This window comes from Dasypus novemcinctus, chromosome 13, assembly GCF_030445035.2.
Source record: "Dasypus novemcinctus isolate mDasNov1 chromosome 13, mDasNov1.1.hap2, whole genome shotgun sequence".
In the NCBI taxonomy this organism is placed as follows: Eukaryota; Metazoa; Chordata; class Mammalia; order Cingulata; family Dasypodidae; genus Dasypus; species Dasypus novemcinctus.
This window is the reverse complement of record NC_080685.1, coordinates 85,607,142-85,633,317: the sequence shown is the minus strand read 5'-3', so window position 1 is coordinate 85,633,317 and position 26,176 is coordinate 85,607,142. Positions and strand designations below refer to the sequence as shown.

The 26,176-nt window shown below is 38.5% G+C and overlaps 1 protein-coding gene across 4 annotated transcripts in view; it reads right to left on the bottom strand.

Moving 5' to 3' along the window:
- Positions 1 to 25,773, bottom strand: part of CAMSAP2 (calmodulin regulated spectrin associated protein family member 2) — a 123,712-nt gene extending 97,939 nt beyond the window's left edge. For 3 of the 4 annotated variants that reach the window (XM_023584713.2, XM_023584714.2, XM_004478692.4), the window contains exons 1-2: positions 24,643 to 25,751; positions 3,822 to 4,081 (exon numbers count right to left, since the gene is read on the bottom strand). In XM_023584713.2, coding sequence (XP_023440481.2) covers positions 3,822 to 4,081; positions 24,643 to 24,781 — 399 coding nt within the window. In that variant the 5' untranslated portion in view covers positions 24,782 to 25,751. Of the gene's footprint in view, positions 1 to 3,821; positions 4,082 to 24,642 lie in introns of all 4 variants that reach the window. The other variant, XM_004478690.4, reaches the window with a different exon arrangement.
- Between the last annotated feature and the right edge of the window lie 403 nt (positions 25,774 to 26,176).

Genomic DNA, 26,176 nt, shown 5'->3' with positions numbered 1-26,176 from the left:
TCAGGAAATTTTACAAACACTTGATTTGAATTCTAAGGTTCTTTTTGAATATAAAAGTCTATGAATTTAAGATTTTATGACACTGACCAAATCTCCTAGCCCAATGTGATAATGTTGAAAATATGCATGGAATTCAAGCTATTTTCTTTAGCATTTGCCTCCTTTGGTACAAGGACTGTACAATTTGCACTGTATCACCGATGCCAGTTTTCATTTTTATAAATAATCTGACAACATGATTTGGGCCAGAACACACTTTTGGTTAATTGATGTTCCCCTGTGATCTTCATGTACATTACTCCTCCTACGGTCACCATTGTCTTACCTTTAATGTTAATGCAAGCAAACATCCCCATTAGCTCTCAGAACTATGTGCACTTTAACAATGTAACTGGGTATATTGTTTACATTTGTCCTTTCCTCACATATTGTAATGTTCATTAAGCAGATCACAATTATAATCTCTTCTAGCAATCTTACAGATTTTGCTTCTGTGGTGAAATTGACTTTAATGGAACAACAATGCAAGGTGTTGGTGGTGGAGAGATGTATGGGAGCCCTATATGATGATATGCATGTTTGTTTTGTAAGTTCACAACTCTTACTACATACTTCTTGTTTATGTATGTTCATGCTTGAATGATATAGTTTAAAAAATATTTTATTTTAAAAAGTGTCTGAAAATACTTTCCTAGTGATACAAATATAGAAGAGAACATTTAAAAGTCTATTCTCTCAAAATCTTTTTTTAAAAGCTCTCAGATAAAAAGCATTTTTCTCCAACATATCTTTTCATTAAAAAAAAAAAAGACATTCTTTTCAAAACCCAATCCCAAATTAATACAATCTGCTCAAACTTGCCTTAGTCATATATCTTTTTTTAAAGACTGATTATTAAAATAAACTCTAAAAAAGTCATCTTAAAGCTTCATATTGCCATTTATGGAATACCTGAATTCACTATTTACTCTTACTTCCCATATCGGCTTAAAGGTTAACAGCAGAGTACTCATTTCTCCTAACAGTTTAACTCTCAGAAATATTCACAATATACACAAAGCACTCTACACTTCAGATAATAATCAGTTTTATTTGAAGTAAAATTTCTTTTTGTTTTAAATTTTAGAAATAGTATAAAATTATATAAAAATGTTAACAGGGTGGTGGACTTGGTCCAGTGGTTAGGGCATCCGTCTATCACATGGGAGGTCCGTGGTTCAAACCCCGGGCCTCCTTGACCCATGTGATGAGCTGGCCCATGTGCAACGCTGATGCGCGCAAGGAGTGCCGTGCCACGCAGGGGTGTCCCCCGCATAGGGAAGCCCCGCACGCAAGGACTGCGCCCCGTAAGGAGAGCCGCCCATTGCAAAAGAAAGTGCAGCCTGCCCAGGAATGGTGCCACACACACGGAGAGCTGACACAACAAGATGATGCAACAAAAAGAAACACAGATTCCCACGCCACTGACAACAACAGAAGCGGACAAAGAAGATGCAGCAAAATAGACAGAGAGAACAGACAACCGGGGTGGCGGGGAGGAAGGGGAGAGAAATAAATAAATTAATCTTAAAAAAAAAAATGTTAACAGTGCAGAAATATATCAAATAAAAAATGAAAGTCTCCATTTATCACCCTAACTCCATTTTAATCCCATTCCCCCAAAGAAATCAAAGTTAACAGTTTGGTGTATATTCTTCTAACAACAATTCATACTGTCTGAGACTTTAATCAAGGAGAAATAGTGCTATACTTTATTTCTTAAAAAACATTAAGGTAATACACTTTTGCTTTCATTACAATATTTTTTTTCCCTAAAGGCTGTGAGGCAGCACACAGAAATAAAATATCCCACAATTACTAGATAATTTAGAGGAGGAAAGGGGTGTTAATATATTCACTGCAATTAAACACTCTATTTTTCATTATGCAATTAAACACTCTATTTTTCATTATACTTCAAAAAAAGCAAGACAAAGAAGGAAACTGATAATTTACATAAGATCTTTAACATAGGTTTTAGGAAAATATTAACACAATATTTCAATATCATCAACCACAGTTTCTCAGCAACTGGAAAACTTTAAATCAAACTGTGACAAAAACCACAAGTATATATTAACATGTTGAGTCAGCAAAGACGACACTGTAAAGGATTAAGATGATACGGTCAAGTATAAAGCCTGCTCAAATTTTAACAACCAGTGATAGAAGTTAAAACCAGAAAAATAGGGAGATTCCATATCACTTAAATTACATACCTTAAAAATAATTTCCGTCAATCAGGTTTGCATGCATTCAAAGCTATCAACAGGATCAAAACAATATGAAAGAAACCTAAGAGTAAAGTAATTAGCAGTTGACCAAACCCCTTATTTAAAAATTATTTCTAAAAGTATCTTCTTACTGTATCTTTACACCTACAAACACTAGGAAAAAATGCAGCAAACATGAAGTCTGATGCACTCTTATTAAAGAGAATATAAAATAAATAACCTACTTTAAAGACAACTAGGTTACCTACCCCATATCTGTATCTAAAAGAGCAGCTCTATTAATACTAAGCAATACTGATTCACAAAGTTATCACAGTGTGCTTTTATAACTACCAGCTTGTCCCTGAAACAATGGAAGTGGAAGTAATCATAACAGGAACATAGAAGTAGTCGAGTGGTTCTAGACAGGCTGAACATAGGGTAATTAGGACACCTACGCAGAGTTCTGCTTGTCCCTGGTGCTGGCAAACTGCTCAGATACATGACATGAGCATTAAGTAGGTACACAAAAGTCAGAGGGTAAGCATAATGTGAATTCAGAACCATCAACAAAAGTTGAAAGTCTCATAGCTGATAACAGATATAAACATTCTTTGTTATACTTAAAAATCCTATTATAAATCTGTAACTAAAAGCCATTAACTGTTATTCTTAGGTCATTATTCTCCATTCCTTCAAGGTATTTAATTAGGCTTATTATAACTTGATATATAATTATAATTTGATATATAATATAGTTTAAAAAAAAAAAAAGAAATAGGCCAAAAGAAAACTAGGCAATCCCCTCACTCTGTACTAGATTTGGTAAATTAATTTTTGTTCACCCTTCTTAAATTTCATGAACACTGATAATATATTCTTCTATATATACTCCTCAACTTCCTCCATAAACCAGACTACTCTCATTTAAGACAGCATGATCTCATTGCATCAAGTATACAAAACTGGTTTTCCTTCTATTTTCATTCATGATGGTAACCAGCATTTTGTGAAACTTATGCTAAAGCAGTGCAATACATTGAACAAGGATAAAACAAATGCAAATATTTGGATTTAAGTCTCCAGAGACACATCTATGAGAGAATTCCTGCATGCTTGTACAGACTAGCTTAGAGTCTGTGTGTGTGTTTATATAAGAATGAGTTCATGGTTATTAAACAAAATAAAACATGATATCCAGAAATTTACCAAGAGGTCATTCAAGCATGTAAATCAACACTTATAAATCATCTCTTTCCTAGTGAATAAAGTCAAGTATGCATTTTCCATGTCTTCTAGCTAGGCTCTCTATGATCGAAGAAACTGAGTGAACATCACCTTAAAGTACTTGCAGCTTATGTATTTGTTTCTCCCAAGTATTGTATGGCAACAAACATTCCAAAACTGTTTTGTTATAATTTTCCTTCATTTAGAAAAGCGGTTTATAAGAAAAAGATGGTTAATAAACTCTAAACAGAGTTGACAATCCAATTTCAAAACAGTACAATTCACACTCAAAAGTATGCACTTCAAACATAAAAGTAATCTTGAGTATATATAAAGACTTACCATCTGTATGGGTTTCTTGTGGAGATCTCGTTCAGTTACTAACCTTTCCTGATCAGTGACATAAAGACCTTTCTGTGCTAAAGCCTGGATTACAGCATCATGGCCCAAAAGGGGTTTTGCTGCATCACTCTTCAGAATAAGACTCCCAGCACGACAGTACAGTTCGGCTGATAGAAGCAAATTAACAACAGGTGGTTTGATGTGTTCCTGGTCATACTGATCCGTGTAAAATGGCTCTCGAAGTTCCTCTGGCACATTTTCTATAAAGATTAAGAAAAAATTATTCTTAGAAAATTTGTAATAAAACAAATACAATTTAATTAATTAGTATTCATGTAGAAGAATTTAAGTTTCCCATCAAAAATAGCAGTAATCCTTTAACTGAAAAGACGATTTATATGTATCATATTGAACCTTGGCACATAATCTAGAATGAGAGGATGCATTTAGTGGCTCTGGAGAAATTTTTCCAACATGCATAGTCAGGTCCAGAGAATGAGCTAAAAGATTTCTAAAAATAACTCCTACGGGTTCCCTCCATTTATTCAAGTAAACAGGAAATGTACTTTAACAGCTATTTTAGGTGATTCCTAGGCCTCTGCACCTGAAAGTATAAAATCATTTGCCCAGAGTTTTACAACTAGTCAGCTGCAGAACAGGAACCCTTCTCCCAGGCCCGTGGTCTCTCTCCCTCCTTGCTTAGCCTGCTGATGCGAAGAAGTTGAGGGGAAGTTATATCTATCATGTAAAGAACTTCTCTTGAAAGTCTCTTACACTAGTAAACCTTCTCCCACAGATATTCTCACATACTCACCATCCTACCCCAAGAGCCTTCCTGGGCACCCAACGGAAAGTTTCAATGGAGATGGGGCTAGTTTACAAATGACGTGGGGAGGAAACAAAGTTTTCCTGTCAGATATCTCTTCAGCTTGTAATCTCCCGTGAAGAATACCAATCCCCATACTCCCAGTGTCTACTCCATAATCAACTTCAGAGGCTGCCTTAAAGCAAAATAGCAGCACAATTACTGAAACAAACAAAAAGCATCTCATTGTTTTATATGCTCTTCCTTTTCTATCCTGTACCTCTTATTCTTTCTTCCTTCCTCTTGTATTTCCCAGGACAAGAATCAGGTCTGTGCCCCAGAAGGAGAGTAGATACATGTAAGTTAGAAGTTAACATGGAGCAGCAATCAGAGAACCTGACAGCTCTGTCCTGGGACTAAGCCAATCCCCTCTTTGCCTCCTCTTTGGAAAGTGAGGTTCCCTGAGGCCAGCCATCCTATCATTGATTTAAACAGTCTCCTGAATAGACAGCTTTAATATAAGCTCAATAAGATCATGGTACTAATGAAAGCCAGCATTTCAAAAAATTTATTCACAAAGCACCAATACAGTCCTTGGCAATTTTCAACCTAAAGTTTTTAAAAAATTCCTATTATCTAGAAAAATATTTTCATCAAAAAATATTACAGTAATTATTGAGTATTTTATATACCAGCATGTTTCTGGAGAATCCAAAGAATTAGGAATAATCACTGCCCTCATGGAGCCAACCTACAAAAAGACTAGGCAGGCAGGCAGGTAAAGTAAACAATTCAGAAATTAAAAATATTAGGTTGATGCAAAAGTAATTGCAGTTTTGCATTGCTGAAATTGCTGTTTGATACTGGCATACATTCTTAAATGTGGTTTTGTTATACATCATTTTAATGTACATTTCTTGTTTTATGTTTTTTTGCTAATGACTTATTACTTTGCTGTTTATTTCATATTTATTTTAGACTATGGAAATGATGTTAGACAAAACGCAAATTCGAGTGATTTTCTTTTCTGAGTTTAAAATGGGCCATAAAGCAGCACAGATGACTCACATCAGCTACACTTTTGTCCGGGAACTAATGAATTGCACGGTGCTGTGATGATTCAAGAAGTTTTGCAAAGGAGATGAGAGCCTTGAAGATGAGTAGCATAGTGGCCGGCCATCAGAGTATTGACAGTGACCAATTAAGAGCAATCATGGAAGCTGATCCTCTTAAACTACACAAGAAGTTGCCGAAGAACGCAACGTTAACCATTCTACGATTGTTCAGCATTTGAAGCAAATTGGAAAGGTGAAAAAGCTCTGTAGGTGGGTGCCTCATGAGCTGACTGAAAATTTTATAATGCGTCGCTTTTAAACATCATCTTCTCTCATTCTGTGCAACAACAACGAATCATTTCTCAATCAGACTGTGATGTGAGGTCAAAAGTGGATTTTATACGACAACCGGCGATGACCAGCTTAGTGGCTGGACCGAGAAGACGCTCCAAAGCACTTCCTAAAGCCAAACTTGCACCAAAAAAAGGTCATGGTCACTGTTTGGTGGTCTGCTGCCGGTCTATCCACTACCACTTTCTGATTCCTGGCGAAACCATTACATCTGAGAAGTATGCTCAGCAAATCGATGGATGCCCTGAAAACTGCAATGCCTGCGGCCGGCACTGGTCAACAGAAAGGACCCAGTTCTCCATGACAACGCCTGACCACATGTCGCACAACCAACACTTCAAAAGTTGAACTAATCGGGCTACGAAGTTTTGCCTCATCTGCCGTATTCACCTGACCTCTCGCCAACCGACTACCACTTCTTTGAGCATCTCGACAACTGTTGCAGGGAAAACGCTTCCACAACCAGCAGGATGCAGAAAATGCTTTCCAAGAGTTCGTTGAATCCCGGAGTACATTTTTTACACTACAGGAATAAACATTTCTCATTGGCAAAATTTGTTGATTGTAATGGCCCCTATTTTGATTAATAAAGATGTGTTTGAGCCTAGTTACGATGATTTAAAATTCATGGTCCGAAATCACAGTTCCTTTTGCACCAACCTAAAATACCAAGTAGTAAATGATTAAGTGCCAAATGAAAAAATGAACAGTTTAAGTGAGGTCAGAGAAGTGTCACCATGGGCTGACATGAATTCATCTAAAAGAAATAAAGAATAGGAAGAATAGGCAGAATTTGTTTAGGAAAAAAAAAAAAGAGGCTTCCCAAAAAGGAGAGAAAGAACTATAAGATGTGTTCAAAAGATAACAAACTGAACGATCTGGGTGAAGAACAGGGTTCATGTAAGGAGAATAGAGAGAATAAGGCTGGAATGGAAGGTTGGTGATAAGATTACTGGAAGTAGTATCTCTTTCAAACAAGAGGCCTTTAGAATAGATAAAAGTCACCTCTGACAGTTTTAAAGGACTCTGGAGAGTAACACATTAAGAGGAATGTTTTGGGACAATTAATCTGGTGTTTAATATTGATGGTGGCAAAAATTAGAAGATTATTTTACATAGAGGGAAATGGAGGTGAAGGGAAGTAATGATTACAACAGGAAGTAAAGGACAGGAGAGACTTGGAGACAAATCCAAATGTACCAAGAAATAAGGCAAAAAGGGGAGGGGGGCTGCTCAAGATGGAAATCAAAACTCATCAAGCCTGGGTTACCAGGAAAATGGTGGTATTGCTAATAGGAAAAAAAAGAACTCTGAAGAAGCACCAATTCTGGAAGCAAGATCATATACTCTGTTTTATACATGCTGAGTTTGAAACAACAGCAAAAATATCAAAGTAAAATACTGAATAAGCAGGTGAAGATACAGGGCTCTGGAAAGAAGTCAAGCGTGGACATGTCAATTTAGGAATTTGGTGACAGACAAAAATACTATCCTCATTTAATAATTGAAAGTGCTTTCCTTCTTTCTAATTGTATTAGCCAGTAGTGAGCCAGCCTTAAGCTTAATATAGCATTCTCAGCATGGGACATAAACTTATGTAAACTGCAGAAAACAGTGCTGATAGTTATTTAAATTTTAGTATTAAAGGAATTAAACAGAAATTATGTAGTAGCATAACTGTAAACAGCAATGTTAAATTTTAAAATAACTATTATAAAATGTGTACATAATGGCTTTTATTTCCCGAAACAATTAAAAAGTGACTCCTATAGTTGTCTTTGGAACTAAACACTAGCTGTGCAAAGAAAAGTTAATTATTCATTATCAGAATTACAAACTTCCCTATCATATCCTATACATACCACTTAACATTTATTTACTATTCTTACATCCATTTTCATACATCATCTTTATAACAACTTGGTGAAATTGGAAAATCAAGTAATATACAGATAAATAATAGAATATGTATTAATATTTATTAAGGATATTCTGTGTGACACTGTCCAATCATTTAAGACATTTTATTTATCTAATCCTAACCAATTTATCCCCTTTTTATAGGTAAAAAACAAAAAAGGTTAGCTTAACCAAGGGCATTAGGCTGAAAAATGCAGAGCCCTAAACCACCTTGCTAATCAGATTAAAAAAATAATAATGGTTTTGCCCAAGGTTGGAAAATGGAAGACATACCCACAAACCTAAGTTCTGAAAGCCTAAAAATTTTAAAAAGATCTCAATGCAAAGAAAAGGGAAAGGACCCAGAGCAAGTCAAAAGACTGTTTCAAGAATATGACAAAAAAACAGAATTTCTACCCCCAAAATCTCTAAAACTGCCTATTAAATATTATAAAGCAGGTCACTTTAAAAACAAGTTTTCAAGAACTAAATCTGCCTCATAGAAGAGTTCAAAAATGTTTTATCATTTTGCCAATAGTACAAGAGTCTCATTTTTAAAAAAGTTTGAAGTTGTATCACATTATAAAACAAATGAACTGAAACGGCATACTAGAAAATATGCAGGCAAATTCAAAGATAAAAGGCTTCACTCTCTCTTCCCTAATCTCCAGAACACAGAAGGAAGAAATTAATACTTAAGGAATGGGTGAGTGTTAACACCACTCCCAGAATTGCAAAGGATAAGAGACAAGTTTTTCTTGTGCACCAGGACTTAAGCAGAACTTACCTTAATCATGTTGTTATAGACGTGGACTAGGTCTAGGTTTTGAAATTAACATTCACCTGAAATGCCTGAAGTACCAGTAGAGGGAGTAGAGACAGTATTGCACAAGGCAATGTTCTATAAAGCTGGGTTAGCTACTATTTGTATCCATATTCCAGCAAGTGATACAGATTTCTTTAAAACAATGAAGGGGAGGGGGATACGTAGGGGAATACATTTTAGAAATATCACCACACTAATCATAGAAGCATTACCCATTTACCAAATCTAAAAATTATTTCTAAAACAACTACTAAAATATCACTGAGTTTCAAAAACTTCCATCAAAAATAAGCCACAAACCTTGAACTTGAAATTAACCAAAAAACAAAATGGGCCAATAACATGAAAAAAGTTCAGTTATCAATAATCAAATTTTAAAAAAACTAGAATAAGGTACATTTTGCCTATCGAAATGGCAATTTTTTTTTTAGAAACCCTGCTGATGTACTGAAATGGATACCCTGATACATATAACCAGAGATCATGGGCCATGTCTGTTACTCAGCATGATATAAATCCCTAGTACCTAATGCAGTGCCTGGTATATGGTAAGTACTCAATTTTTTAAAAATTCCTTGTTCTGAAGTAACTCCCAGATCTCAACTCCCTCTTTCCCCAATAACTCCCAGATTCTGGGCTATTAACAATCATTCACTCCTTATACCTCCTTTGAAAAACTTTTAGGTTTTTCCTTCTAGGTCAGGAGTTCTTAACAAGGGATCTGTGAGCTTGAATTAAAAAAAAAACAAACACATAATTTTTGTGGGGATGTGTTGGTGCAGGTGTGACATATTTATTAAATAATACACGTATAGTGTGGACTTAGTAAGGGGTCTGTGTGTTTTCACATGACTGGCAAAGGGCTCTGTGGAACAAAAAAGGTTAAGAACCCCTGTTCTAGGCCTATTCTTCACTTCTGTAATAGTATTCTCTCTCAAATAATCCTTATATCAGACAACCTGCATTCACTACATTAAAAGGCAGCATAATATAGTAGAGAAAATTCAGGCTTTGGAAAAGTACAGGCTTTGGATTAAATAAGACTTGATCATGTCCTAATTTTACCATTTACTAGATGCAAGATCTTGATCACAGAATTAACTTCTCTGAGTTCTCATTTCCCCAGATTACAAAGAAGTCCTTGACCTACTACTAATCTGACCTCAACTTCTTCTACCACCACCCTTTCCACGATGCTCCAGGCACCAAGCCTTTCTGTTGCTAGAAAATGCCAAGTTCCTGCCTTCTGGCCTGTAAACTAGCTGTCCCCTCTGCCTGTAATGCTCCTCTCCCCCTAACCTCTGCATGGCTGGCTGCTTCCATTCAGGCCTCACTTATCTCCTCAGATCTATCTTCCCTCACCACCCAATCCATCATCATATTTTAATTCTCTATATAGCAGTTATTACTTCCTCACAATAACCATGTTTATTTCTGCTTCCTCCCACTAGAACATAAACTCAATGAAAGTAGGATACTTCTCTACCTTGTGTCACCAGCACCTGAAAGAGTGCCTGGAACACAATGGGCATTCAAATATTTACTAAAAGAATGTAAAGTACCTCAACAAATACAGTCTTGACTTCACAGAAGGAACCTATTAAAAATTAGCTACATCCTTCCCTCTTCCTCATTACCAGATGAGGTGTTGTACAGCATTCTTGAGCTTAAAATATGAATGAATGCCATTCCTCCCACTACCCTACGAGACCAAAGCATCTGAGTCCAGATCCTTGAAAGCCACCAGCCTACTCCACTTTTCACTTTGATTACTCAAAGAAACCTCAAACTCAAAACGGGAGCCAGATTTCTCAGTGTCAATGGGAAATTACAATATGGAAAAGAGGAAGACTAGAATGAACTTTGTGTTCCTGGATTGCAGTTGGAAGTAACGATGTGAACAGAGTTTTTAAATATATGCCTATATATCTCTATATAGATCCACAAGGAAATAGATGTAGATATACATTATGAACACACACATGTGTTTGTGTTTCCTTGCTCTATATGCTCACCCCAGGAGCAATAAGCTTAGTGCCTAGATCCCGGTTTCTTAACCTCGAAGAACCATGGCTGTATTTCCAATGGGGCAAGAATGAAAAATACAAAACGAGCTCAGAACATCTTTGTGCCTGATGGAAAGGAAATGCTAACCATGAGGCCATATCAAAAGGACACTGGGTCCAGCATGGAAGGGGTGCCCATTGGCCAAATCTGGAACAATCTAAGCACCAGAATAACGATAACAGAGGATAATGCCCATTGGCCAAATCTGGAACAATCTAAGCACCAGAATAACGATAACAGAGGATAAAACAAGAATCGATGATTCCATCCTAATATAAATAAATGAATAAATAAGTAAAAGAGAAAGAAAGGAAAAGTCTTCCTCATAGTACAATGCCAACTAATAAATGGAGGAAATTTTTGGAATAGTAATAAATGACTCATGCAACAATCATCATTGAATGCTGAGATGGTAAAGTTAATGAACAGGATATTTCAAATTATCTCCCCCAAAATTACTTAATAATTAAAACTGGAAAAATAGTAACTTTAATATAGTTGAGAAAACAGGCAGATACCACCTAAACCAAATGATTAAAGTCACCACCACTAATAACACAATAAACATGTTGATACTATATATTGAGGATATATCTCTTGTGGTATCCCTGCCAGACTTGCATAACTTCAATCTAATAGTGAGCAAACACAAAGTAAATTCAAAAAGAGGAATCTTCTTTAAAATAAATGGCCTACTGAAAAGAGGGATTTCACATTTCTCATGACCCCTGATCACCTCTTCCATCACTATGGAGGAATGGAATGGGAGAGGGTATCATGTTGTTTTGATCTTGGGAGGAATGGTAGGGGTGAGGGGGGGATAGGAAGACTTTTCTCAATGGGAATTTCTCTCCTATGGGATGAAGTAGCTGCCAGTTGGATTGTCTCTGGGTATTTCTCAAGCAGCCTTGCCCTGGTCCCTTGTAGAATACCAGGATGGTACTGTGGCAGGAGGTTGGGGAGGGAAGAGCACTTCAGCTGACACAGAGGAGGATCAGAAAGAGAAGGAGTGGAGAGATGTGAAATGAAGGGAAAAAGAGAGTGTAGAAGGGAATGGGACAAGAAAGAAGTAAGCCAATGAAGATGAGATACCTGAAGTAAGAAACAGAAGGAGGGGGAGGGGTTGGAAAATGGTCTCCAGTTCTTGAATTACCATGAACTCTTATTTGGCAGCAGGTCTCTGTACACTTTGTATTTCATCATATTGTCTATGTATTCCTGTTGGGACACTGCCAGCACCCATGCCAAGATCTCAATACTATCCTAGTCATTCAGACCAAAGGTGGAGGTCATCTGATGAATGTGGGCCCAGCACTCCAGAGCAGGTTAGAAAACTGGCTGTTTGCACCTGCACACAGGGTGAATAAAGTTTGGGAATAATTAAGATAATACACAGGCAAGCAGATTCGGTTCAACCGACAGAGCATCCACCTACCACATGGGAGGTCCAAGGTTCAAACCCAGGGCCTCCTGACCCATGTGGTGAGCTGGCCCACGTGCTGTGCTGATGCACACAAGGAGTGCCATGCCATGCAGGGGTGTCCCCCGCATAGGGGAGCCCCATGCACAAGGAGTGCACCCCGTAAGGAGAGCAGCCCCACGCAAAAAAAGTGCAGCCTGCCCAGGAGTGGCGACACACACACCAAGAGCTGACACAGCAAGATGACACAACAAAAAAGAGACATATTGCCAGTGCCACCAAGAATGCCAGTGGACACAGAAGAACACACAGCGAATGGACACAAGAAAACAGACAATGGGGGGGGGAGATTAAATAAAAATAAATCTTAAAAAAAAGAAAAGGATAGTACATGAAGAAAAGGCTTGCTCAGCCTTCAAAAGTGTCAATGTCATGAAAAACAAAGACTGAATGAAGAATGCCTTTAGGTTAAAGGAGACTAAATAGACATGGCAAATAAATGCAATACATGCTCCTGAACTATCTCCTCGAAGGAGGAAAAAATAGCAATAATGGACATTAAAATAGCTAGCAATATTGAATATAGGCTGGGGACTAGATAATAGTATCATATCAAGGTTAAATTTCTTGATTTTTATCATTTTAACTGGGATTACATAAGAGGAATGTCTTTTTTTTTTTTTAGGAGATGCACATTAAAGTATTTAGAGGTAAGAAAGGCACCATGTCTCAAATGATTCAAAAAATATGTATATAGAATATATTGTATACATATCTATACATACACACACAAATGTGTCTGTACAAGAGGGAGAGCCAGAAAGGTAGAGAGATGGAGAGAATGGTAAAACAAATGGGACAAAACATTAACAATTGATGAATCTGGGTAAATTCTTGCATGTTTGAAATTATATTTTAGAAAGTTATAAAACCTCAAAATGCCCAAAACTCATCTTTTCACCAAACATGATCATCTTCCAGTGTTCCCTGTATCAATGAACTACACCACTATCCATCTAGTTGCACAAGCCAGAAACCGAGGAGTCATCCTTAATACTTCGCTTTCCCTCAAGTCCCAAAATAAAATCAATGATGGAACCCAGTCCACTCTTGACTCCACTCCAAACTGTTCTCTCTGGTAGCCAGAACTTCTTTTCCCTAAGTAAATGTGATCATGTCAGACACACACCACCTCCCTTTAAGAGTTTTTAATGAACTTCTCTTTCTCTAAAGATTAAAGCCCCAAATCCTTCTCCTGGCCTACAAGATAGGCATGAGCTGTCCCAGCCCATCTCCAACTTTATCTTATATTATGCTCTTCTTCCCTGCAAAGCCTTTGTACCTTCTGGTCACACTGTCCAGAATGTTCTTTTCACCTTCTCTTTACCACCCTTTCAAATTCTCGTGGGCCCATGGTCCATTTAGTTTGGTCCATTTTCTTCCCAATAAAGGGAAAGAATAAAACATTAGAGAACCTTGACCAATATAACTGCCTTCCAGTCACCTCAGTGTAATATACTTTTACTTTAGAGATCATTAAATTCTTTTACAATGATGAATAAGTTTGTAGTTTATAAAATATAAGAAGATGAATAAGTTTGTAAAATACAGGAAGCCTCTGAAAATATTTTAAGTATAGAAAAGCAGCTAGTAAGCAAAAAAAATTTTAGAACAGAATTCAAAGAATGTGTTACATAAAGATAAGCAGACTACACAAACAATGAAATCTAAGTTGAACCATGAATTACAGTTAATGGTACAATTATAAAGATGTGCTTTCATCAACTATAGCAAATGTTCTACACCAATGCAAGGTGTTAATAATGGGGTGGTAATATGGGGAACTAGTATTGTATGCATGACTGTTAAACCCACAACTTCTCTGATAAAGAAAAAAAAATTTTTAAGATAAGCAGTTATTACTACATGTAAGGTAAACAGAAAAAAACAAAAGATAACAAATATTCTTGAGGTATCTAGGTACTAAATATACATGATACACATTTACAAGGGACTAAATATTCACGATATACTAAATAGGCACAAGATTAAACACACAGGCAATAAGCACCAAATATGCATGAGCACTTAATGCTCATGCGTCCTAAATTCAGCCACCCATTGGTGACACCCATTCTAGCCCATGAGTCCTCTGCCCAAAGAATAAAGATAAAACCCATGGCTGTTCATCAGCGTATTGGCAAACTACAGCTGTGGCAGACATACTTGTCCTTATGACTGTGTGCCAGTGTGGGCTCCTTGTTCAAACCTCAACCCTGGTCCTTATAACCACATACCATCACAGTAGGAAAGGTTAATATGGCAGAAATATACAATATGAACACATTGTATAACACAGGATTCAGGCAGTGTGGTCTTTCCTCCCCACTTGCAGCCGAATCTTGTTTTAGTTAATCCCATCTCATTCCCTGTGTTTCTCAATGTAAACTGATTGAAGAGACCATGTGATTTGAGCATGTTAATTTGGTCTGTGAACTTTTTTTCCCCATGACCTCTGTCTGGGAAAGACTGCCTGGAAGTGTACTATCATTGCATCAAGGTAACTTCCCACATGACACTCAGGGTAACCAAATACTTTAATATAGGGAAGTTTTAGGTTTTTTTAAAGATTTATTTTTTATTTCTTTCCCCTCTCCCCCACAGTTGTCTGCTCTCTGTGTCCATTTGCTGTGTGTTCTTCTGTTTCCGCTTGTATTCTTGTCAGTGGCACCAGGAATCTACAGGGCAGCTCTCCTCATGGGGTGCACTCCTTGCGCGTGGGGCTTCCCTACACAGGGGACACCCCTACGTGGCACGGCACTTCTTGAGCGCATCAGCATTGCACTTGGGCCAGCTCACCACACGGTTCAGGAGGCCCTGGGGATCAAACCCTGGACCTCTCACGTGGTAGGCAGATGCTCTATCAGTTGAGCCAAATCCGCTTCCCAGAAGTTTCTTCTTAAAGGAGTGTTCTAATTAATAAAGAAGTCATGATAGATTGGGAAGTGGAGTTGGCCCAACAGATAGGGCATCTGCCTACCACATGAGAAGTCCAAGGTTCAAACCTAGGGCCTCCCAACCCATGTGATGAGCTGGCCCACACGCAGTGCTGGTATGCGCAAGGAGTGCTGTGCCACGGAGGGGTGTCTCCCGCGTAGGGGAGCCCCACGCACAAGGAGTGCACCCCATAAGGAGAGCCGCCCAGCGCGAAAAAAGCGCAGCCTGCCCAGGAATGACACCGCACACACGGAGAGCTGACACAGCAAGATGATGCAACAAAAACGAGACACAGATTCCAGGTGCCACTGACAAGAATACAAGTAGACACAGAAGAACACATAGCGAATGGACACAAGAGAGCAGACAACTGGGGGGTGGGGAAGGAGAAAGAAATAAATTAAAAATAAATCTTAAAAAAAAAAAAGAAGTCATGATAGAATTAGACAGTATCTAGATAGCGATAACCAATGGCCAACTAACATCACAGAAAGATAACTAAACATTAAGGGGCTCCTGGTAGAAGTACACACCATCTATAAAGTATGCAAAAAAAAAAAATTAATCCTGAATCAAAGAATTCCTTTAAATCTAACTACCAATTTAAGAGAAATACAAGGGACAATATCAAGGAAATCCAGACTATGGGAAATACTACAGAACAAATACTCTGGTTTCTTAAACAAATAAAGAGCAAGGGAGAAAAATGAAATATGAGAGAGCCCATATATTTAAAAAACTTAAGGCATATCAACCCATTGCAAAGTTGAGCCTTTATTTGGATTCTGACTAGAACAAATTGTAAAACAAAAAACAAAAACAGAAATACTTTTGAGATAATCGGAGAAACTGATTAACACTGACAATAACACTGATATGAAGTGGTATGAAGACAACAATGCTGTGTGGCGATGATGGCAGTGCCACAGGTATGTTTTAAAAGGGAGTCCTTGACATTTAGAGATACAGACTGAAAGTTACTACAGATGGAATATGTTGTCAAGAGATTTGCTTCAAATAATGGGGAGGTGGGGGGCCAAACAAAACAAGATTGCTGTGAATTGATGATAGTGAAAGATAAGTATGTTGTTATTGTATAAATTTCAGATTTTACATAATCAAATGGTTTTGTTTGCTTGTTCGTTTAAGGAGAAAGAAAAAGCAAAAGAAGAGTGGAGAACTGGTTAGTTCTGACTAGTCTATGTTCAGCTCCTTGGCTAACTTTCATTACTTCAGCAAGCCTAATAATATGTTCTTCCAGGCTCTCTTAGGTCCTCTCTCCATACTCTCCCTTAAAGTGACTAGCAGTTACCCACTCCCTTGAATTTAATTACCACCTGTATCTCTCAACCTTGAGATCGTCTCAGGCTCCATGCATGACTTTCCAATAGCCTAAAGCACACATCACTAAATTAGATGTTCCACAAACTCAACACTATTCTCTCCCAACCTCTCTCTCACACACACACGCACACACACACAACCTGGCCCTCTTTCCCTATTCCTTTTCACACTAAATAGAATGTATCTTAACAATTCCCACAAGTTCATCTTTCTTCCCATATATCCAATCAATCACCAAGTCTTATTTTTACCTTCATCCACTTATGTCCATATCCACTGCTACCATACAAATTCAAACTGCCATCCATCTAACACCTGGGACATAATAACTTCCCAGTTGGTTTCTTCCTTCATAACTCTTAGGCACTCTCTAAATCATTCCTACTGTTTTCAAGAGATCATCTGAAAAACAGATTTCCAATGATGTCATCTTGCTGGTGAAACCGAGTGGCTGGGAATCCAGATGAAAGGGAGACTTTTCACTAAATCTATCCTTTTTTTGAACTCTGTGCCTGTTTCACCTATTCAAAAAATATTTTAAGGTGTCAAAAAATAAATTTTCAAGATTCCATAATCAAGACTTCTACCATCTATATTAAAGGAGGGTAGTAGTTAATGTCACATTCAAATTTCTACAGAACATACAAATTAGAAAACAAATTTACATGATCAGCAAACTATTCGAATGCCATTAAAGAGAAGATGAAGAGTGAGGTGATATAAAAAGATAATCTTGAGAGAACTAATAGAATGTCATCAGAAAAAAATGAAATCATCTACTTTAAAACTTTCCTTTGTCGAAGACAAATGTCTTTAAAATGTTGCAAACATTTCAAATGTCCCTTATTCCAAGGACCTAAAGTACTTAAAATTTTCATCCAATTCCCATTTTAGAGATAGAAAATAGTGTTTTGGGGAAGGGAGGTCTGGAAATCGGGAACATGGCAGTTTTAAAACAACTTAAGATCATACACATATATCCCTAGGAACCTATGGATGTGAAATATGGAGTGGAGAGATGAACATTTATTTCAGTTAACTGTTTCCATTTCTCTATCTCAAGAAGAGAGGGAATTAGTAGGTATAATACTGCAAAGTTTAACACTGAGGGTTACAGAAGGAGTTTAGGCTCCCCTCTACTGCTGTAGTCTCACCTCTACTTAAGCTTTCCTCATTTGTAATGAAAAAAATATTTTTAATAAATAGAAGAATTTGAAATTATTATATGAAATATAGTCCCATTACACAATGGAAAGTAGGATATCTGAAGATAGCCTAAGTGTGAGACTGTTAAATTCTAACACTTTGCAATCATAATTTTTTCTTCTAAAGAACTCAAAATGATGCACAAATATTTATAATCATGATTATTTAGCAAGTAGGGTAACTTTTAGGCAAAGAATATTTTAGGAGAAAATGCCCCAGGAAAGAAGGGGGTAAAATGGAGAACTAGGAAATGGTCTTTTATCTAAAATGATTTGTTAATAAAGAGACAATGTTTAAATGTGGTAAATGAAACAATTATTCTCACAGCTGAGCATCAAGCTTATAATTAATTCATTTCATTATATTTCATTTAAATACAATTATTTGCCATTTGCTAATAGAAAGGACTCATAAACCACTACACATAGAAAACTAGATTCACTGGGGGAAGGGGAAATCCTGACATCACAGACCAGTGCTGAACAAATTTCTCATTTCTGCACTAACTAAATATAAATGTTTGTCAAAGAGAAACTAAACAAACTTTCACATCTTGCAAAAAAAAATTTTACTTAGATTTAACAGGTTTTCATACTTTATTCCTTCACTTTCAGTACTGTACTATAAAACTGAATGTACTGGGAAGCGCATGTGGCTCAATCGATTGGGCTCCCATCTACCTACCATATGGGAGGCCCTGCGTTCGCAACCCGGGGCCTCCTTGTGAAGGCAAGCTGGCCCGTGCCCGCAGAGAGCTGAGAGCCCACACCTGGGGAGCACAGAGAGCTGGGCAGGAAGATGACGCAACAAAGGGAGACAAGCAGACACAGAAGAACACAAGAAGGACACAGAAAACAGTGAGCAAGCAGCAAAGGGGGGGATAAATAAATAAAACAAATCTTTTAAAAAAATTGAATGTATTATAGGATGAGTATAACACAAGAGGTTAAAATACAAATTTTAGTATTATGAAGGTTTAAACTCTAATTTTGGTTTCACCATTTACCAGCTAGATGACCAAGGGCAAGCTATTTTACCCCTCTAAACCTGCTTCCTCATTTATAAAAAGGATATACTAGCATATCTTCTAAATTTGTAAACCTTCTCTGATTGAATATCTATGAAATCAGAATATCTTATAATTAATTTGTACTTTTAATATACGAAAGTCTTATAAAATCAGTGCTGTACCTTACAATCATTACAGCAAGTTGTTCTCAACTGGGAGTGATTTTGCCCCCCAGATGACATTTGGCAGTCTAGAGACATTTTTGGCTGTCCCAACTCAAAGGGGGTAGAATACTACTAGCACCTAGTGCATAGAGACCAGGGATGCTGCTAAAGTCCACCAATGTACAGGGCAGCTGATCCAAACGCCAGTAGTTCTGCAGCCAAAAAAACCCTACCTTCAAGTCTTAGAAGAGGAAATACAATAATAATATCTACTTAATAAGGTTGTTCTGGTGTGGGAGGGAAGCACGTAAAATTCTCAGAATAGTAATTTAGCTCAAGAGGTGTTCAGTACAGTAGTAATAATAGTTTTTGTGTTTTTTTATCCAATGTGTTTAGCACAATTTTTTTTTATCTACTAAATGAATGCCAAATTCCTTATCAGGACCCAATTTACAATCAGCTGTAGCTCCCATTATTACATAAACCTACTCCCATCAAAGTATGTTTCACTACTACTACTCTGGAGCTTTTACAACTCCATACCTATACACAATGCCTATTTTTCCATTCAACCTGACTCCCTCAGAGTCTAGCTTAAATATCACCTGCACTATAGATGCTTTCCTTCGCACATCTCTGAGGCTGAAAGTGACCTCTCCTTACCCTACTCTCCCTCCACAGTCACTATACTCTTTCCTAAACTCAACTGTACATATATATTTGTTATATCATTACCTCTTAGAACAGGGGGTTCTTAACCTTTTTTGTTCCATGCACCCCTTTGCCAGTCAAGTGAAACGCATACTACTGTAATTTATTTATTGCATGCATTCTTAAATAAAGGAAATGCTAGATTTCAGTTAGAGGTCAGAGAAAATAAAGATAATAAGTTGATTTTTTTTTCAGTGTTTCCAGGAAAGATTGAAATCTGGTTAAGAACCCTGGTCTTAGAAGAAAGGCATTGTTTATTCAAACCTGTAGCAAATGACACTGCGAATCAGATCACCCCCTAAGTTTCTCTTCCCCAGGTTTCAATGATAACATACTTTCTTAATTCTCTTCCCAACTCTCTGAGTGCTTTAATTCTGCCTCATTTTCCTCAGTGCCCTTTCCTCCCATTCTAAATGTTTATGACATAAGATTTTTGTCTCAGATTTCTTCTCTCCCCCTATAATCTCATGTACGTCCAATTTCAACTACACTGCTAGGCACAGAAGATTCCCAAACTGTTACTTCTAGTGTCAACTTCTCTCTCATACTTCAGACCTAAATTTCTAGCTGCCTGTTTCTCAGACAAGATATCTGGCAACACATCACGTTCAAGGTTCCCAAAATCAAAGCTGTCTTTCCATTCCAACTTGCTACTCTATCTCAGTTAATGGCATCACAGGTCATCCTCCCAGTCACTACCTGTATCTATTTTCATGTATCTCATGCATTCTCTTTTCATCTAAACCACTCCCCATGCACTCCAAATTCAGTCATTTAAAAATACTAGGGATTACATTTTTCTAACTTTTTCTTCTTCCCATTCTTTTGACTTCCGCCCATACAGCACAGTGGTATAGAACAACAGACTTAAGTCAGATTCCCCAGGTCCAAATCCCAGCTCCATTAGTGGGTGGCTCTGGATGAGTTCCTAAACCTCCAGGCCTCACATTCCTCATCAGTAAAACTGATAATAGTTTCTACCTCACAGGGCTGTTATGAGGCTTATTATGGAGTAAGTGTTCAATAAATTATTAGCAGCTTTATCATTTCCACATTTCAAGCCTTCATCATCTCTTGCCTGAACTCTTGAAATAGCTTCAAAAAGTTAACAAATCAACTTATTATCTTTATTTTCTCTGACCTCAAATCACACAATTGATTTGTTACATCTCTCTTTATCACAATGTTACCTTTGCTTTCATAATCTTCATATATGCATAAGAATCAAATCATATATAGGATTCTGACAATAAAATGTTGGGATATACAAAGAAATACAACAAGGTATATTTATAATAGCAAATGATTTTATATCACTAAACTAAATGGGATGAAAAGGAGAATGATAGTGTAAGGTTGAAGTAAGTTGAGACTAGGAAGTGGGCCTTAAATTCCGTATTAAGAACTCCAAATTCAAGAATTTAGTAAGGAAGAGTGTCACAAGAGGTTTCGTACCCTCCATTTCTACAAAGGATTTAAGGCAGCAGAACATTTAAAGCAAACTAAGTAATACTGTTGCTTAAATGGGTTAAGCTGTTCAAATGTAGTAGAGACAGCACAAACACCTTTAACTTGCTCCTCTTTTATAATTTGTGAAAGTAATTAATTTATCTGTATTGTTTCAAATTCATCTACACAAATGTATTCTTATTTTAATATAACTATATTCACAACCTTCCAGAAAGTAAAATACTGAGATTTGGGCTATTTAGGGTGTGTGGAATATTTTTAGGGTAGACAGAAGAAAATGGCTCAAAAATTCGTTCTAGGTTTTAAAATGTTGATGCTTTATTTATTTTTTATGGTCCATCTACTTCCTGTGTTCACAAATGATTTCTAGCTATCTTTAAATGACTTTTCCAACATACAGTTCTAAAATCAACTACTTTTTAATATGTCACAAGTTAAAAAGTTTCTGGCAGAAAAAGACTAAAGCTGTGCCTGAAGACCCTATGACCCTATGTTATTGTCAAGAGTGATTTTAATAAATTGTACTTAAAGTAGGGCTAATTTTTGAATAATTAACTGAAAAACATTAGATAATACCTTTGAAATATATTGCCTATTAATGTTCGCTGCATAACAATGCAGAAAATGAAGAATATTTACATGAAAAGAATTGGAACGCTTACTCTTTTTCTCTATTCACACCATATAAATTTACACTTTGAAAGACTGATGATAAAGAATAAACAAAATACACAAACACAGCATTCTTAATAACGTATTACTTTCTTGTTACTAAATCACTCTTAGTCTTCTAAACTTGTTTTTCATACGGTCTTTTATTCATTCCAACTGCTGCTAAGGCAAATGTAACTAAGTATCAACAATATTCAACACCATGGAAAAGTGTATCTGCCACTATTTAAAGAAAAGAAAACGACTTTAACGTGCACTATTTGCACACTTTTTACACTTGCAGATAAAAGGATTACTCTGCAGAGTAGCACAGTGTAAAAAGCAAAGACTTCATGCAGAATCCACCCCTTGCCAGATGTTTAATCTTGAGCAAACTAATCTCTCTGAGCCCGTTCCCTCATTTGCAAAATGAGAGTACTATCTGTCTGCAGGGTTGCTGCAGGAATAAATTAAGTCATTTACTTAAAGTGTAGGGTATATATAAGAGGCCTGCCCTGCCTCCACCAATACCTTACCCTTTGCAGTCCGGTGGACTTCTTATCAAAACTCATCTCTGCTACTTACTAACAGTGTGATAGTAGAACCTCTCTGTGTAATGGCTTCCTCACTTTTTTTTCCAAATGGGGAACACAATACCTGTATCAGAGTCATTGAGAATTCTGAATGTACAATTTAATGCAAAGCATCTGCACAGTGCCTGCACATAACAGAGTCACAGATCCCATCAATACTATCTTTTATCAGTTCCTTTCTTCTTTAAGTGTGTTCAATATCTGTTCAAATGGTCCTAAATCTAGTAACTTGACTGACACATATCCAGAAAGTAGGCCACTTTCTGGTTAGTAGCTTTTATGAATTCAGGGAAAATTTTTGACATCTTGTATTAAAAGTATCCTCTCAGTTTCAGAAGGAAAGAAAATATTTTTGTTATTCTCTCTACTTTCCATTTTGTACATGTTCGTTTCCTACATAGGTTACTAGGTAAATTTTCCTCTTTCCATGTCTTCTAAACAGCCTTTATTAAATAGCCTTCATTTCCTCTCTGAATGAGTACAGTAGCTTCAGTATGCTGCTTAAGTTAAAACCAAAAATGCATCTGTTATTCTCACTGCTTATGTCAATGGTGCCAGAAATTTAAAAAAAAAAAAAAACAGTAACACTTTGTGCTGCCTTCTATGTGCTACTCTAGACCAGGGATTCTTAACAAGGCATCCATGAGCTTGAACTTAAATAAACAAACAAAAAAAACAACATTATTCTTGTGGTGATTTGTTGGTGCAGGTGTGATATATTTATTAAATAAGACACAGCACAGTGTGGACTTAGTAAGGGGTCCATGGTTTTTACCTGACTGGCAAAGGGGTATGTGGAACAAAAAGGTTAAGAACCCCTACTCTAGACATTTAGCTCCAAAGAAATCTTTAAAATTTAAATTAAATTTCAAAATCATGTTTTATTATATTTATTCCTGATGCCAGTTGTAAAATCTGTAACATCTTTCTACTTCAAATACCAAAGCATGAGAACTGAAATAAAACTAAGGCTGTCATAAACAAAACATGCCCTTGTGAGTCTCCAAATACTAATTCAAATAATTTTCCAAACACTGAAAAACTGAAATTTATCGACTATTTAATTAAAACGGGCAATCCCTGAAAATGCTCAGTTGTATTGTACATAAGTTTAAAAGCCAGACTGAACTAAACCATTTACCCACATACTCTCAGACTCCTAAAATTGGAGACAATCCACCTCCAAAAACAAACAAATCATATTTAACATCTTAAGAAAGTTTGTAAATACTAAGAACTTTCAAACAAATATTTTACATACTCAAAATTCATTAGCTAGAAGATAAGACATCGTGCAAAATTTCTCTAAAAAGTTATCAGTCAAAATTTTCTTACAGAGGCATCTTTAAATGAAAAGCAGCTCTTTAATTTTTAGCGTTCCACAACATGGGCTCCTAAAGTAACAGCTAAGGAATTACAACAGGAGGGCCTTTTCCTGTTATTTTGCAAAGGCTGGGTAACGGAGGGCACGGAGAGTTTAATTGTAACTGTATTTTACAATTTGTGTTAACAGCACATACCCTCAAAAAAAACTCTTATTTAAATATTTTTTTCAAAGTAGGAACTTTGTTCCTCTTAATTTATGAAGTCAAAACACGTTTAGAAAAAGAAATATGCACCACTGATTATCTGAAATGAAGACAGCACCGTACAATCAACAAGCTAAATACTGATTTTAAACAACTGGTTTAACAGAGCCTGAAATGTATGTGAAGAGATATACAGGCTTAAAGAATGACAACAAAAATTGATATTGCACACTGTGACACAGGCCACCCTACATTCTATGGGTCCTTAAGAGCAGCCATAATCATAAATTCAGAATCAACATACTACTATGTACCACCCACTTTCTTCCAATAATAAAGAAGACAACTCGGATCTCTGGGTGGTGTGATCACAATTATGACTGGAGGGGAAATGTATGCAGCGCAATGAGGAAAATACCGCAAATTAAAACCGTGGTGCGTAAAAATATGTCAAAATTGCTCACTGAAGAGGACACTTGCTAGGCTATGACTATCCAACAAAAGAAGTCAGGCAAACCCCACCTGACCATTCAAAGGCCCTTCGTTTAAAACCAAGCCTGGTTTCTCTATTTCTCCTTTCTTTCTCCTCTTCCTAGAATCTCCCATCATCTCCCTGAACCTGTAAGAGAAGACATGGAGGGGAGGGGGGGGGCGGGATTCGATGGTCGGAAACAAAAACCGAGATGGGAACCTAGCGAGGAGGAGGAGGGAAGACGCCACTTACCTGTCCCAAAGGCTTTGGCCACCAACCAGGCCAGATTGCAGGCGATTTTGGCCCTGGAGAAATCATAGTGGTCAAAGGGCTTGATGGCTGGAACAATGAAGGTCCTTCTCGTCTCCCTGGGGTCCGCAGCATCCCCCATCTTTCGCCGGCTCCTCGGGGCGCTCGGGCCCTACCCTTCACATGGTGTGGCCTCGCCGCCTCGGGGTCAGCGGAGGAGAGCCGAGCTCAAACCATCGGGGCCGGGGCGAGGCCCGCCCGGGCGGCGACCGCGAGACGCTCAGCTGTGCGCGCAGCAGCGCAGCCGCCTCCCGCCCGAGCCTCGGCCGCTCCTCCCGGGCATAGGAATGTGGCGGCGCCGCGTCCGTCCGTCCGTCCGTCCGTGCGTACGAGTGTCCGCCCCGCGCCGGCGCCCCTCGGAGCCACCCGCCCCGCGAGCGCGCGTGTGAGCGAGGCCGCCTCCCCTTTGTCTCCGTTTAGTCACACAGGCTTGGGGGAGGGTGGAGGCTGGAAGGGCCCGGGATTTTGAGGGAGGGGGAATGGAACCTTTCACAATCCAGTGGTGGAAAACGTCCCCGCCGTCGCGATGCCCGCACGCCCCCGCCTCCCTCTTCCCTTCCCCGCCCTGCCCTCGGAGCCGAGACCCCTCAGGTCCCCGGGCGGGCGGAGGAACGAGGCGAGCAGCGACGCGCGGGGCGGGGGAGGTCCACCCGGCGCTGCCGGGCCGAGCGCGGCTGCACACGGAGCAGCGGAAAACGTCAAAATCACTGCGGCTCCCCGGCCGTCCCTCCTCAGCGATCCCCTCCCGTCTCCGTCGCCGCCGCCTCCAGCCGCCGGCGCTGCCGCAGCCTCCCGGGTTTTCCCCCCGTCCTGCTGACGGCGAAGGCGGTGGCCCGCGAGAGGCCGCGAATCCCACACCCTTGGTTCCTCGGTATCAGTTTGCCCTTGCTTTTTCCTCTGCTTGTTAGTTTTTTTTCCCCGTTGCCCGCCGGCCTTCCCCCCCTCAGCCGCCGCCGCCGCTGCGGTTTTCCGGCTGCGGCACTGGATGGAGAGAGCAGATGCGGGGACTGAGCATGCGCCCTCCCGCGGCTCGGGCCCGCCGCCGCCTCCCCGCCCCCGCCCGGCTTCCAGGCCGCCCCCCAGGTCCTCGCCCGCGGTCGTGCGCACTGAGCATGCCCAGCCTCGCCGCTCAGCCTCGCTGCCCCGGCTCTGGCCCGGGTTCCTTACGGCTTTTGTTTAATTAGCTCTCAGAAGTGCTCGCTTGAGTGGACATCCTCCACGTCCTTGAGTTCTGACTGATGCTGCCTACACTGCCGAAAGAGGAAAGGGAAGGAAGGGAGGAGAGGCCTAGCAGCAGCCTTCATAGTCAGTTGCACATATTTTTGCTTGTTAAGCAAAAAGAACTCATATTTATTAAAATGCTTGTTATGTGGCACACGCTTTGTGTCGGGAACTTGACGGTATAATCCCGTTTAGTGCTTGCGTTATCCAACAAAGGGGGAGTATTATCTCAAGTTGGTCATGAAGCTATAAAGAG